This window comes from Centropristis striata, chromosome 13, assembly GCF_030273125.1.
Source record: "Centropristis striata isolate RG_2023a ecotype Rhode Island chromosome 13, C.striata_1.0, whole genome shotgun sequence".
Lineage (NCBI taxonomy): Eukaryota > Metazoa > Chordata > Actinopteri > Perciformes > Serranidae > Centropristis > Centropristis striata.
Window position 1 is genome coordinate 32,690,880 of NC_081529.1, and position 15,544 is coordinate 32,706,423.

The following is a 15,544-nucleotide window of genomic DNA, read 5'->3' on the forward strand; positions in this document are numbered from 1 at the left end:
TACTTAGTCAAGAAGTTAGCTAAGTAATTAGTTTAGCAAGCTACTTAGCCAATAAGTTAGCTGGTGTTAGCTTAGCAAGCTACTTAGTCAAGAAGTTAGCTAAGTAATTAGTTTAGCAAGCTACTTAGCCAAGAAGTTAGCTGGTGTTAGCTTAGCAAGCTACTTCGCCAATAAGTTAGCTAAGTAATTAGTTTAGCAAGCTACTTCGCCAAGAAGTTCGCTAAGGTGTTAGCTTAGTAAGCTACTTAGCCAATAAGTTAGCTAAGTAGTTAGCTTAGTAAGCTACTTAGCCAAGAAGTTAGCTAAGTATTTTATTTATATACAGTCTATGGTATTTAGTTTAGCAAGCTACTAAGCCAATAAGTTAGCTAAGTAGTTAGCTTAGTAAGCTATTTAGCCAAGAAGTTAGCTAAGTAGTTACTAAATACTGAATGATGAAAATAATTTATTGCAAAGATATAGAACATAAAAACTGATACATATTGGGTCACTTTAGACTCATGTTGTGCATCAAAGGGTTAAAGAGCAGAAGTATTAATATCTGAAATGATGCCAGTCGTCTTGGAGAGCCTTCGATATGAGGAAGGCTTGTATCGTAGCAGTATGGGCGAAAAACACTCCATTGCAAACACGTAACAGGCCAAAACATATGGAGAAACAAAATTCAACAAATGCATAATACATAAATAAATAAATAAATAAATAATTGAAAATCACATGCGAATGTATGACAGGCAAAAACAACCAAAAACAAAACAAGATTCTAGAAACCAACACAGTTTAGGCTACAGTGGGATTGTGTTCTTGAAGTCGAGTTCCCGAGCCTTAGCCCTTTATCAAAGAAAGGCCCTCCCTCTTAGGTTTTCACAGGATATTGTATAGAAGAATAAAAGCTATTGCTAAATCCCGAAACACCCAGTAGCCAACGCATGCACTCGCTTTGACATTTTTATCCGTGAAACGCTCTTCTTGTGCTCCCTTTTTCTGTTCCGTCATCACTGAACACTGGTAACATTCATCCATCGATCAAGAGTCAGATCCAGCCAGAATGTACAGCAGAAACTCAGTGGTGTGATTGTGCATTCCCTTTACATGAAGGGATATAATAAGGGCCTGTGGGGATGGTCTGAGGAGACGAATGTGGATCCAGGCACAAACAGGGCAGCAGAGAAGGAGGAAGAGGAGGAGGAGGAGGAGGAGGAGGTGTGATGCTACACGCCCAGAGCGTTCCCGTTCACCTGTGTCGGAGGTAATGGGGGCTGTGGGCTGCGTGGAGGTCCCACAGGGAGAGGATGAGGAGCGCGAGGAGCCTCTGCAGAGTTCCCCCGCACACTGATGTGTTCCCATCCTCCCTGGAGAGGAAACCAGAGGAGTCAAAAGGATTCAAGTCAAGTCACACTGCAAAAAAATGTGCCTTTTAAATAGTGCTTAGTTATCAGTATGTGCTAATAAAACTTTTAAAGCTCATTAGATACTTTACTTTATTAGTCCTTGTGGGAAATCTCCCTGCAAAAAAGCAACGATAATGTACAAAAAAAAAAAGTTTTTTTAAAATATTTATATAGAAAAATATGGCAATATACAACACAATGTTCACCAATTTTATGTTAATTCATTGATTTATCTTTTTAACAGCACACTGCAAAAAATGTGTCTAAAAACAACATTGTGTTGTATATTGCCATATTTTTCTATATAAATATTTAAAAAAAAATTTTTTTTTGTACATGATCGTTGCTTTTTTGCAGGGAGATTTCCCACAAGCACTAATAAAGTAAAGTATCTAATGAGCTTTAAAAGTTTTATTAGCACATACTGATAACTAAGCACTATTTAAAATTGTATCACCAATTTTATGTTAATTCATTGATTTATCTTTTTAACAGCACACTGCAAAAAAGGTGTGTCTAAAAACCAGATAAAAACACTAAATCTGAGGGAAATCATCTTGCTGCATGGACAGATGATTTCACTTGACAATATTTCTTAAATTAAGATTATTAAATCTAGAAATAAGCATGTTGAACACTTAAAGTAAGAAATTAACTCTTAAAAGATAAATTATCTAACACTTCTAAATATAAGTTGTTGTTTTTTTTATCTTGGTAAGAAACAAATAATTTGCAGTGTGACCCAGTTGTATGAATGTGAGCATGTGAAATTATGTATTAAAATAGATTATTAGTGAATTATTTCATAAAATATCAGTAAATTGTGGAATTGTGGACTGTAAAACTTGTTAAAACATGAAGATAAGTTGAGTTGAACAAGATAAATTATCTAACACTTCTAAATATAAGGTTTTTTTTTATCTTGGTAAGAAAAAAATAATTGTCAGGTCACTCTGCTCGGGCCAGTTCATCGCTGCTTGCAGCTTTAATTTATCTGGTTTTAAGATCTTATCTTAGATTAGACCGGGTGGCAACAAATGTTACAAAAGAAACATTACATTACTTGTGCACTAGAGGGCACCAGCAACAATATACAGGACATTACACAGGAAAGGTTTGTTTTTTTGTGAGGGACAAAGGACAGAGGGACATCCTAAAAAGCTATATAAGATATAGAAGATATATAAATCTAACTGAAATTAACTGAATATGTTTAGGTGTATATAACTATTTTATTTTATTTTATTAGTGTTTCATTTTTATCTATTTCTCAATCACTTTTTTCCTTTGCTTTGCTGGTTAATCTTGGTGATGATGCATTAACCAAAGTTGAATAATAAAAAATAAAACTTATGTATGTATGTCTTTCAATTCCTTGAGTGTTAGAAATATGGATTATAAGAGGTATAGTAAATGATCCTGGACTCACCCCGAGACCATAGTCCCAGGACTGGCCCTTGGGCTGCATGGGGCCCACCCCGAGCCTGTGGCAGACGACTCCAGGAGTCTCAGCAGGGAAACCTGGAACTCCATCTGCTACGATCCACACCTGCAGAGAACAGCAGCACGGAGAAAACACTCAACATTTGATGCTGTTGTTGTTTTTTCCAAATCTTTTCAAAGTCTTCTGATGAACTGGTAGCATTAGTAGCTTTGTTAAATACAGTGTTGTCTCCTGGCTCCCTGACAGAGGATCTTACAGACCTGGTCCAGAGGTCCCACAGAAACCTTGGTGACGTTGTTAGAGTTGAGCTCCCAGGCGGAGCCCTGAGGGTAGCTGGGCGTCAGGCCCTGTCTGTACCACAGGTTACCTGTTGGAAATAAAAAGGGTTATTAAGAGTTTGAGTTTTTGGTTCTCTTTAAGTAAAAAAATTATATATATATATATATATATATATATATATATATATATATATACATACACACACACACACACACATATACACATATATATATATGCATATATATGTGTGTGTACATATATGCATACATATATATACACACACACACATATATATGCATATATATATATATATGTGTATATATATATATATATATATATATGTGTGTGTGTGTATATGTGTGTGCGTGTGTGTGTGTGTGTATATATATATATATATATATATATATATCTAAAGGTACATTTGTAGACAAATATAATGAGAACAAAACAGCTCATAACAGTTTAATTTAAGAGCTGATATCTAGCCATGTTCCATGGTTTTCTTGATAATAACCAAAATCATTATCAATTTCAATATGTGCATGTGTTTGTCTGTACTGTTTCGTGTTTTCTCTGTACTCTCGACATCATTGCAAATGAGGGGTTGCCCTCAATGATTCCTTGAGAAAATAAATAGAGGATAAATGAAAAATATATATATTTAGCAATTACAAGCAGGGAAATGTAAATGTACCTCTGACATATAGTGAAGTAGAAGTATAAAGTTGCACAAAGCGGAAATACTGAAATAAAGTAAAAGTACCTCAACTTTGTGGAAGTGGACTAAAGAGTCACTTAACCACTGCAGATGCAATAACATAATTTTAGATATTTTTTTATTTAATTCTATAGTATTGCTACTCACTGTTTTCGTCCACAGCAAAGACAGAGGTCCTCCCGACAGACAGCTGTCTGAGAGTCTGTCTGGGGGGAGACGGGATGTGGTACCAGCATTCTCCTGTAGAGGGACGACAGCGCTGCAACTTTACTACCTGAAGCATCAAACAATAAAACCTGCATGGACTTATAACCCTGGTGCCTCATTAGAGACATTTTTGGCTTCTTATTTTTCAATCATTTTGGCTGTTTTAATGATTTTGACATACATTTTTTTGCACGGTGTGAGTTTTTTGAGGGATTTTATAATTGGAGTAAACACACACAGGACAAATATGTAACTATCGAAGGTTAACCCTCTGGAGTCTCCAAAAGCTCCAAATCCAGACTTCTTCACCACATCCAGACTAGAAAACAAAGCAGCGTGGAGCCCTACTGTAAATTTACCTCTAAAGTTCTGGCTGTAAACTCCATGAGGCCAGTTTCAGTTTGATGATGATATACCAAGTAAAACTGGAGACAAGCTCAAATATATTTAGTATAAAATGATAGAACTGGATATAACCCTCTTATATGTTAGATTTGACACCTTTGTTCACATTTGCAGCATTTAAAATCACTTTATTGAGCATGATAGTGTTTTGAAAGTAAAAAAAAGATTCAAAATCACATTTTATGTTGGACTAAAGGACTAAAAAAGACACAAAATGACTAAAAAAAAGACACAAAATGACTAAAAAAAGACACAAAATAACTAAAAATAGACACAAAATGACAAAAAAAAGAGACAAAATGACCAAAAAAGACACAAAATGACCAAAAAAAGACACAAAATGACCAAAATTGTTATGCTAAACACACAAGACACAAATAAAATGTTGGTTTTTCTTTGTTTCCTTTTGGTTCAAAATGTGCAGAATAAAAAAAAATATTATTAGGTCATATAGGTGAGGTTGTGCTGAAAAAAATATATACCCACATGGCATTACAACATTTAATGTGATGTATACAGGCAGGATGAAAAGGATTCAAACATGGACAAAACAGCCCCAGACTCCATAGAGTTAATGCTGCCTACAGGATAAGAATTTAAAATGTCCATGTGACTATTTACTTTTTTCTGTGCAGATGTGATGATAACTGTATCTGAGTTTCACATCTTAACTAACCTGCTGGGTTCTGTTGGGACACGGAGCCTCTGTAGAACACGGCTCCGTCCTTAGCGATGGCCCACACCTGGTTGGCTCCACCGATGGAGATGGACTTGAAGGGCTGGTCTGTTCCTACGTGGAGCCAGGAGCTGCCCTGTGACATCACACACACACAAGTTAGAGAGGTAATGTTTTCTGTGAGATCTGCAGGGAAAACATGGACGCAAACTGACTCTTTGAAGGATTTACAGTGAAAATACTGTTACCCTGATGTTTGAATCTGAGATTTAGGAAGGACTTTTTTAGGAGGATTTTTTGCTGAATTCACTGTAGATTGGTTCAGATCTAAAAGTAACTGTAAATGTCATTGTTGCGGCGAGTCAGAGGAAACTCAAGAGGAGGCTGATTGTCCCTGTGTACACTGCAAAAAAGGTGTGTCTAAAAACAAGATAAAAACAGTAAATCTGAGGGAAATGATCTTGCTGCATGGACAGATAATTTACCTTGACAAGATTTCTTAAATTAAGATTATTAAATCTAGAAATAAGCTTGTTGAACGCTTAAAATAAGAAAATCACTCTTAAAACAAGATAAATTATCTAACACACAAAATCACATTTTATGTTGGACTAAAGGACTAAAAAAGACTCAAAAAGACACAAAAGGACCAAAAAAGACACAAAAGGACCAAAAAAGACACAAAAAACTAAAAAAGACACAAAAAGACACAAAAAGAATAAAAAAAGACAAAATGAATAAAGACACAAAATGACTAAAAAAAGACAAAAAAAAGACAACAAAAAAAAAGACACAAAATGACTAAAAAAGACACAAAATGACCAAAAAAGACACCAAAATTAAAAAAAGACACAAAATGACCAAAAAAAGCCACAAAATTACTAAAAAAAAGACACAAAATGACCAAAAAAGACACAAAATGACTAAACAAAGACACAAAATGACCAAAAAAGGAAACAAAATGACCAAAAAAACCACAGAAGACACAAAATGACAAAAAAAGACACAAAATGACTAAACAAAGACACAAAATGACGAAAAAAGACACAAAATGAGAAGACAGAATGACCAAAAAAAAAACCCACAGAAGACATAAAATGACAAAAAAGACACAAAATAACTAAAAAATTACTAAAAAGGACACAAATAACCAAAAAAGACACAAAATGACTTACAAAGACATGAAAAGGATTCAATAATGGAGGAAATAGCCCTGTAAGACTCCATAGAGTTAAAGAGAGAGGCCCTTCCCTTTCAGATGAGGGAAAGCTTACAGCACCAGAACACTATCCAGGCCTCACCTCGGGGTTCTGGGTGGTGACCCCCAGACGACACAGCACGTCCCCCTTGTCACTGAGGGCCCAGACGGGGACCTGCTCCATGCTGCTCTGGGACAGGCAGGGCATCAGAGAGATGTCACTCAGCCGGATGGGCGGGACCTGCTGCCACGGACCTCTCACCGTGAGCTTACACTTCCTGTGTACAGGACATGTGGTTATTTCTAAAGATAATAAGAGCTACAAACCACAGAAAGGTGTGTGTTTGTTTACCTCGTCCACCGTCGGCGCCGGACAAAGTCTTTCATCGTTTTGTGGCCGTGAAACGTCCTGCAGGAGAAAAATCAGTCAGACTACTGGAACACCTCTCCTCTTTCATATACAGGTACTTCTTAAAAAACTAGAATATCATGAAAAAGGTTTTTGTCAATCATTTCAGGAAGTGAAACTCAAAGCATTACACAGTTATAATGCCATGAATCGCACATTGAATTTCTTTGTTTTTTTTTTGTTGTTTTTTTAAATGGGTAAAATGTAACACAAAATTACTAAAAAACACACAAAATGACAGAAAAAAACGTAATTACTTAAAAAAGACACAAAATGACCAAAAAAGACACAAAATTACAAAAAAGACACAAAATGGCTGCAAAGGCAGAAAATTACAAAAAAAATACACAGATTTACCTAAAAAGACATAATTATTTAAAAAAAGACACAAAATTACAAAAAAACACACAAAATGACGATAAAAGACACAAAATGACCATAAAATACAGAGAATTGCCAAAAAAGACACAAAATGACAGAAAAGATATAAAATGACCAAAAAAGACACAAAATGATCAAAAAAGACACAAAAAGACAGAAAAAAACAAAATTACTTAAAAAAGAAACAAAATGACCAAAAAAGACACAAAATAAAAATAAAAAATGACATAAAATGACCCAAAGACATATTGCTCTATTTAGGTTATCACAATCTGTCTTGTCCTCTCCTCTCTGCTCTGTGTAAACAATCTGCAATCCAGTCAGAAAACACAGTGGACCAACAGCAGCAGAGGACATGGCCCCAAACCACCACTGACCCAGGACTCCAGGATTGAACTTTTTCACAATATTCTAATTTTTTGAGATGTACCTCTAATGTTGATTTTCATGAGAAATAATGATTACATACACAGGGAAGTCTGCAGCGTACTGCCAGCCTTCTTTGTCTGTCCCTCCGGGGACGTTGTAGTCCACAGCCCACTCTGACACCTGAGACACAGTCAGTGGTGGAGAATGAGGCGGTGATGAAACTACAACAACTTAAAATGTTTTATACGAAGAGTTTTCGATGGCACCTACCCAGGACCACTGAGGGGAGGGAGGGTGTGTGTTTCCTTTGGTGCACTCCTTCAGCCCGCTCTCATCGCTCCACATGGGGCGGTCTGTAGGAAGTCCTCTGGAGCCACAAAACAAGAACGTCATGTTTTAGGACGCACAATAACTATTAAACTACACTGCAGAAACGGTGTGTCTAAAAACACTAAATCCGAGGCAAATTGTCTTGCTGCATGGAGAGATAATTAGGGCCTCGGAGCACTACTGTTATACTGTAGATTTCTTCTTCTTCCTCTTGCGGACGCAATTTCGTCCCGCTACTAGTCCTACAACTTAAAGAGTTGCAGGACAAATTATATATAAAAACGTGCGGTTTGATCGAGATCAGTGTGCTATTACTTTTCTCTACAGAATACGAATTTTTCGCGAAGTAAGTCGCGAAAAACTGCTCAAAATTTTGCATTGAAATGAATGGGACGGCCGACAAAAAATGAGCGAAAAAGAACAATCATTGGAGATTTTTAAACGTCTACTTCTCCGGCATAATTTCACCTAGAGACTCCATTTAAACTTTAAACAGTAGACACAAGTCTTGTGTATCGGTGTATTAATCAACGTTTCGATAGGTCATATAGTTTTTTATCAATCCCTGTTCAATGACCATGATCATTTTTGGAGAAATTCTGAGATTATAATGGGTGTGTATTGCACGGAATGTTCGTGTCACAGTGCGTGACGTCATCGCTCAGAGTGTAGAGGGAGAGAAAAAATTGTCAAAAAATAAATTTGAAAACTGCGCTCCAGGCCGCAAATTCCACTCTACAGAAATAATTTATACATAGAAACGTAGGAAAATTAGTCTTCTCCCTCACAATCCTCTGGTAAAGCTGTCAGAGTTATAGTTTGGGTGTAGGACGCACAGATGCGCCACCAACACGCACCAACAGCCTCATTGGCTCCCATATTAAAAACGCAGGAAGATTTCTGTAGAAAAGCATATTTAACAGTTTTTTTAGATCGCTCTAACAAAGCTATTTCTTCATTTTTCTTCACAAAAAACATATGTAGACATTCAGGAAGAACTCAGGATGCTCAAAGTGAAGTCGGATCAATAATAGATATTATGGTTTTGCCAAAAATGCTTTCTGTTCGAGGCCAGAAATTCCAGTCTGTCCACCTCTGGCTGCTGTCACTGTTCCAGAACATTCTAGCGGCAGTTAATTATGTTAAATGCTCTGCTCTGATTGGTCGACCCCAACGCCTTTCAACCTTTCATCCCTCTCTCACAGAAAGAGAGAACCAGACACACACACACACACACACATCATAGTGTACACACACCGGCAGTAGCCCCCGTGGCCCTTTCAGAATTTCCCAGAGGAAATTTTCTAGTTTATCTTTTAAGAGTTAATTTCTTATTTTAAGTGTTCAACATGCTTATTTCTAGATTTAACAATCTTAATTTAAGAAATCTTGTCAAGTGAAATTATCTGTCCACGCAGCAAGATCATTTCCCTCAGATTTACTGTTTTTATCTTGTTTTTAGACACACCTTTTTTTGCAGTGTACAAAAATAAAGCCGTAAAAGATGAAAGATGTTCCTACTTGTCTGTGTATCCCGTCATCGGGTTCCATCTTTGATTTTCGTAGACGTGAACGCTCCTGGCGTCAGTCTGCTGATGCATCTCAGCTGCTGCTCCTGCAGGAAACACAAGCAATGGACGTGAATGTGATGCATTGTTACAAGTGTGTGACAAAAACAAAATGTCTACAGCTGCAACAGACGCTAAAGCAATTACACATGAAACTACAAGCTGTCAGCAAGAAGACTCATTCTATCTTATGTGTTTGCAAATGAATTACTGAAATTAAATGTGACATAAGTAAACAGCTCCGACTGCAGCCCAGGATTGTTTTAATTAGAGAATATCGTAGCAATTATAGATTATGGAAGAAGCAGCAGAGTATAAATGTCACATAAAACAGCTGTGATTAAATTTAATATTCAATTATGTAGCTTCACTCATTTAATTTCTATTTAATTATGGAACTGCACAAACCTAACTTCACATTAAAATTTGTTTTTATCCTCTATTATTTATTATTTTATTCTTATTTATTAAAGCTATTGACAGGTATGGTTGCGTTGTATATTGCCATGTTTTTCATATAAATAAGTATTTTTTTTATTACTTTTTTGCACATTATCGTTGCTTTTTTGCTGGGAGATGAAGAAAAGTATGTACTGAGCTTTAAAAGTTTTATTAGCACATACTGATAAGCAATATTTAAAAATGTATCACCAATTTTATGTAAATTAATTGATTCATAATTTCAACAGCAGTAATAATTACACAAATTAAAACAATCCTGTGTATTCAGAATACGCAGGAATTGTTTTAATAAGAGAATATTGTAGCAATTATAGATAATGGAAGAAGCAGCAGAGTATAAATGTCACATAAAACCTAACTTCACATTAAATTTGTATTATTTTATCCTCTGTTACTTATTATTTTATTTTTATTTATTTAAGCTATTGTTGACAGGTATGGCCGCGTTGTATATTGCCATGTTTTTCTATATAAATAAGTATTAAAAAACTTTTTTTTGCACAATATCTTTGCTTTTTTGCAGGTTCTAATGAGTTTTAAAAGTTTTATTAGCACATACTGATGACTAAGCACTATTTAAAACTATCACCAATTTTATGTTAATTAATTGATTTATCATTTTAACAGCACACTGCAAAAAAGGTGTGTCTAAAAACAAGATAAAAACACTAAATCTCAGGGAAATAATCTTGCTGCATGGACAGATAAAGAAATAAGAAATAAGCATGTTGTACAAGAAATTAACTCTTAAAACAAGATAAATGATCTAACATTTCTAAATCTTAAGTTTTTTTTATCTTGGTAGGAAACAAATAATTTGCAGGTCACTCTGCTCAGGCCAGTTCATCGCTGCTTGCAGCTTTAATTTATCTTTTTTTAAGAGTTAATTTCTTATTTTAAAAAGGTACAGCATGCTTATATCTAGATTTAATAATCTTAATTTAAGAAATCTTGTCAATTAAATTATCTGTCCATGCAGCAAGATCATTTCCCTCAGATTTAGTGTTTTTATCTGGTTTTTAGACGCACCTTTTTTGCAGTGTACCATAACGGTGCAGAAGTGAAAAACAAAGTTTTTAAAATTAATTTCAACATAATTTACTTAGAAAACACATTTTTTGCAGTGCAGCAATAAATACACAACACGCTGAGGCAAAAGACAACGCCACTGATTAAAAAAACTTAATTTAAAGGACCCCTCAATGGTTTTCATGTATGAATATCAAGTGTAGGTGTGCAGGTTCTATCTAGGTCTTGTTGTTGGAGACATGTGGGTCAGTTTACCCGGAGTGGGCTGTTGGCCACAGCGCCCGCTGTAGACCCAGGCGGTGCCGTCCCACCCGATGCCCCACACCAGCCCCAGACTGTTAGACTCTACACAGCGCAGGTGACCCGGGACCTGCCGCCAAAACCTGCAGCACCGTACAGCGGAAGCACCCAGCGTTAGCCACGTTATCGTTAGCACACAGAGACAAAGAGCTGCTGCCACACACACACAGTAGAGAAACAGAGCCACGTTAACACCATGCAGAGCGCCATGTTAGCATATTAGTGACATGTACAGGTACATCTCAAAACATTAGCATATCGTGAAAAAGTTCAATATTTTTTGTGAACTCAAGTGAAACTCATATATTACATAGATTTATTACTAAGAGTGAAATATTTCAAGCCTGTTTTTCTTCTAATTTTGTGATTTTTTCTCTTAAATTTGTCTATTTTTTCTTGTAAATTTGAATTTTTTTATCATAAATTTTAATTTTTTTTCTCAGAATTTTGTATTTTTTTCTGTTAAATTTGTGATTTTTTTCCTCATAAATTTTAGATTTTTTCTCTTAAATTTGTCATTTTTTTCTTGTAAATTGGAATTTTTTGATCATAAATTTGAGATTTTTTGATCATAAATTTGAGATTTTTTGTCATTTTTTTCTTGTAAATTGGAATTTTTTTGATCATAAATTTTAGATTTTTTTTCTCGTAAATTTGTATCTTTCGCATGAATTTTTAGATTTTTTTTATCATAAATTAGAATTTTTTTGTCAATTTGAGTATTTCCTCTTAAATTTGTGATTTTTTTTCTCACATAATTTGTGAATTTTTTTCCTTGTAAATTTGTCTTTTTCTCATTATTTTTTCATTTTTTTCTCATAATGTTGTATTTTTTTCCTCTTAAATTTGTCTTTTTTTTCATGTAAATTTGAATTTTTTGATGATAAATTTTTAATTTTTTCTTCTCGTAAATTTGTATTTTTCGCATGAAATTTGAGATTTTTATTAATCATAAATTTGTATTTTTTTGTCTTAAATTTGAGATTTTTTTCTTGTAAATTGGAATTTTTTTATCATGAATTTGACATTTTTTTTCTCGTAAATTTGAATTTTTGCATGAATTTTTAGATTTTTTTTATCATAAATTTGTATTTTTTTTGTCTTATTAAATTTTTTCGGGATTTGTTCTCTTAAATTTGTATTTTTTTGTCTTATTAAATTTTTGGGGGATTTTTTCTCTTAAATTTGTGATTTTTTTCTCACATAATTTGTGATTTTTTTCTGTCTGAATAACTGACAAAAAATATTGAACTTTTTCCACGATATTCTATTTTTTTGAGATTTACCTGTAGCAGAATTAAAACAATGTAAGCACATAAAAAGCTGATGGGAACCAGGAGTAAGAGAGAATGAAAGCAGAAAGAGTCTAGTTTTTGTTTGAGTCTCACATGAGGTCACAGGACGGGCTGTTAGCAGGCGTCTCCAGGGAGAAGGACGGCTCGTGGACCATGATGTCCCCCTTCGAGGTGGTGGACCACAGAGCGTGTCTGGATGGGGGACCTGTGATCCCTCGACACTCACAGCAACAGTCAGACAACAGGCACAACTAGACACACAGACAGACAGACCCGGAACAACAGGGAACATCATCAGCAGGGGGCTTTAAATGTAAATACTGGTAAAGTCAAAGAGGAAAAATACGACACAACAATGCCACGTTATAAGCTACATTCTGTCTTTTGTGTTAGCTGCATGCTCTGTGTTTAACCCTCTAGGTCAATGGTTCCCAACCTTTTTCTTGAGGGAACCACATTTTTACCATTGTAAACTTTGGTGACCCCCCCATTGTCCATTGCTTCTATGAAGCTGAAATCAATGTAACTTTCATGGTACCCTCTCTTTTTCTTTTTGAGATATTCAGCATTTTCGTCTCCCTGATGCTTCAACATTTTTCCATTAGCTCTGTGTTTCTGTCGTTAGGTGAGGTTACCGCTAGGTGAGGTTACCACTAGGTGAGGTTACAGCTAGGTGAGGTTACCGCAAGGTGAGGTTACCACTAGGTGAGGTTACCGCTAGGTGAGGTTACCACTAGGTGAGGTTACCGCTAGGTGAGGCTACCTCTAGGTGAGGTTACCGCTAGGTGAGGTTACAGCTAGGTGAGGTTACCGCTAGGTGAGGCTACCTCTAGGTGAGGTTACCTCTAGGAGAGGTTACCATTAGGAGAGGTTACCGCTAGGTGAGGTTACCACTAGGTGAGGTTACCGCTAGGTGAGGTTACCGCTAGGTGAGGTTACCGCTAGGTGAGGTTACCGCTAGGTGAGGTTACCTCTAGGTGAGGTTACCATTAGGAGAGGTTACCGCTAGGTGAGGTTACCACTAGGTGAGGTTACCGCTAGGTGAGGTTACCACTAGGTGAGGTTACCGCTAGGTGAGGTTACCGCTAGGTGAGGTTACCGCTAGGTGAGGTTACCGCTAGGTGATGTTACCGCTAGGTGAGGTTACCTCTAGGAGAGGTTACCACTAGGTGAGGTTACCATTAGGAGAGGTTACCGCTAGGTGAGGTTACCGCTAGGTGAGGTTACCACTAGGTGAGGTTACCGCTAGGTGAGGTTACCACTAGGTGAGGTTACCACTAGGTGAGGTTACCTGTGTATACTGCAGGAGTGATGTTACACACGCCCTTATTCTAAAATAAAAATATTTAGCCTATATTTTTAAACTTTTCTATAGTGATTTTTTTATATAAATTAATGAATAAACGTTTAATGTAGCCCTTATTTAGTTGTTTTTGTCCCACTAATGAATTAAATGCTGACTCATCTATATTTAACACATTAGATTTATTACATCCCTTAAAATCAAGAGGGCTTCGCGGGTCGGGCCCCCCCGGTTGGGAGTCACTGCCATAAAGGGTTAAAAAATCTGTCTTTTCTGTGTAACATTACCCAGTCATTCATGTCCTTCTCAGTCTGCGCTGCCAGGACCAGAGGCCACCTCTGTTTGGTCCTCTGGCCGGTGTACACAGCAAAGGCGTAGTGGCAGTCCCTGAGCACGGGAACCAGCGCCGTCACTTCATTTATCAACACGTGGAGGTACTGAGACAAAGAGACGAGAACATGAGTGTGAAGAACGAGAGCAGCAGACATCTGAGAGCAGACCGTGGATCCAAACCAACCTTCTTCTCATCGTACTGAGTGTAGTAGACGAAGAAGATGCTGTCCTTCCTGCCGTCAGACTTGGTGGACTGCTCCAGAGCTACAGACACGTCCAGCCAGCGCTGAGGCTTCCAGTCCCTCCACCAGCGCAGAGATCCTTTACGCACCCACACCGACTGGAGACACGAGCACAGGTACACAGATAAACATATATAATAAATATATATATTGCACTTTTTATACCTCTATACTTTTATACCTCTATACCTTATTGTCCTTAAGTGTTTGTGTGTTTGTGTGTTGTTGTTCTTAATCTGTTTTATGCAAAATGGGAGTTGCACTCTAATTTCATTGTGCTATGTACAATGACAATAAAGGCTGCTCCATTCTATTCTATTCTATTAAGTATGTTCATTTCTATACACTCAATACTTGGTTGGACTCCTTTTGCTCAATATAAGTTCAATATTTTTTGTCAATTATTTCAGAAAGTGAAACTTGTATATTATATAGATTCATTACACACAGAGTGAAATATTTCTGTTTCTCTTGTAATTTTGATGATTCTGGCTTAGAGATAATGAAAACACAAAACTAAGTGTTTCAGAAAATTTGAATTTTACATAAGATCAATTTAAAAAAAGAGGATACTTTAAACACAAATGTCAGGCTTCTGAACAGTCTGTTCATTTCTCTCCATCAATACTTGATAGGGCTCCTTTTGAATCATGAATTAGTGCATTAATACTTGGTGGCATGGAGGAGATCAGCCTACAAGTGTAATCTGAAGATGCATTATTTAGTATACCAGATGTATGCAAAATGTTTGATAAAATGTTCAATAAAAAGAAAGTTTATAAAAAAATGTTTCACTCTATGTGTAATGAATCTATATAATGTATGAGTTTCACTTTCTGAAATGAATGACGTGAAATATTGAACTTTTTCCATGATATTCTAATTTTTTGACACCTACCTGTAGATATGAAACATGTGAGAGGAGAGGAGATCTGATCAGTCTGATACTTACATGACTCCTCTCCAGAGGTTTCCTGCTGATCTCCTCTCTGTGCTCCTGCTGCTGCTGCTGGTCGCTCCAGGCTGCTGATTGGACCGGAGTCAGAGACAACGAGCTGGTGAGAGGACCTGACGGACAGACAGACACACCAGTCAGACGTTTAGACACACACACACACACACACACACACACACACAGACAGACACACAACTATACTGCCCTACAAAGTCTAACTGCAGTAACTACACAAAAGGTAAAACTGCTT

The 15,544-nt window shown here is 36.4% G+C and overlaps 1 protein-coding gene and 1 long non-coding RNA gene across 2 annotated transcripts in view; one reads left to right on the top strand and one right to left on the bottom strand.

Moving 5' to 3' along the window:
* The window catches only part of LOC131982946 (uncharacterized), a 596,045-nt gene that overhangs the window by 275,751 nt on the left and 304,750 nt on the right, over positions 1-15,544 (top strand). The gene's annotated exons all lie outside the window — the stretch shown is intronic.
* Positions 692-15,544, bottom strand: part of tecpr1b (tectonin beta-propeller repeat containing 1b) — a 29,459-nt gene continuing 14,606 nt past the window's right edge. Inside the window, exons 12-26 of the mRNA XM_059347502.1 lie at positions 15,292-15,407; positions 14,282-14,437; positions 14,052-14,201; positions 12,555-12,712; positions 11,122-11,249; positions 9,329-9,422; positions 7,748-7,844; positions 7,578-7,657; positions 6,671-6,727; positions 6,422-6,596; positions 5,121-5,256; positions 3,980-4,072; positions 3,096-3,202; positions 2,821-2,940; positions 692-1,352 (exon numbers count right to left, since the gene is read on the bottom strand). Of these exons, the coding sequence (XP_059203485.1) occupies positions 1,212-1,352; positions 2,821-2,940; positions 3,096-3,202; positions 3,980-4,072; positions 5,121-5,256; positions 6,422-6,596; positions 6,671-6,727; positions 7,578-7,657; positions 7,748-7,844; positions 9,329-9,422; positions 11,122-11,249; positions 12,555-12,712; positions 14,052-14,201; positions 14,282-14,437; positions 15,292-15,407 (1,808 nt within the window). The 3' untranslated portion in view covers positions 692-1,211. The remainder of the gene's footprint in view (positions 1,353-2,820; positions 2,941-3,095; positions 3,203-3,979; positions 4,073-5,120; positions 5,257-6,421; positions 6,597-6,670; positions 6,728-7,577; positions 7,658-7,747; positions 7,845-9,328; positions 9,423-11,121; positions 11,250-12,554; positions 12,713-14,051; positions 14,202-14,281; positions 14,438-15,291; positions 15,408-15,544) is intronic.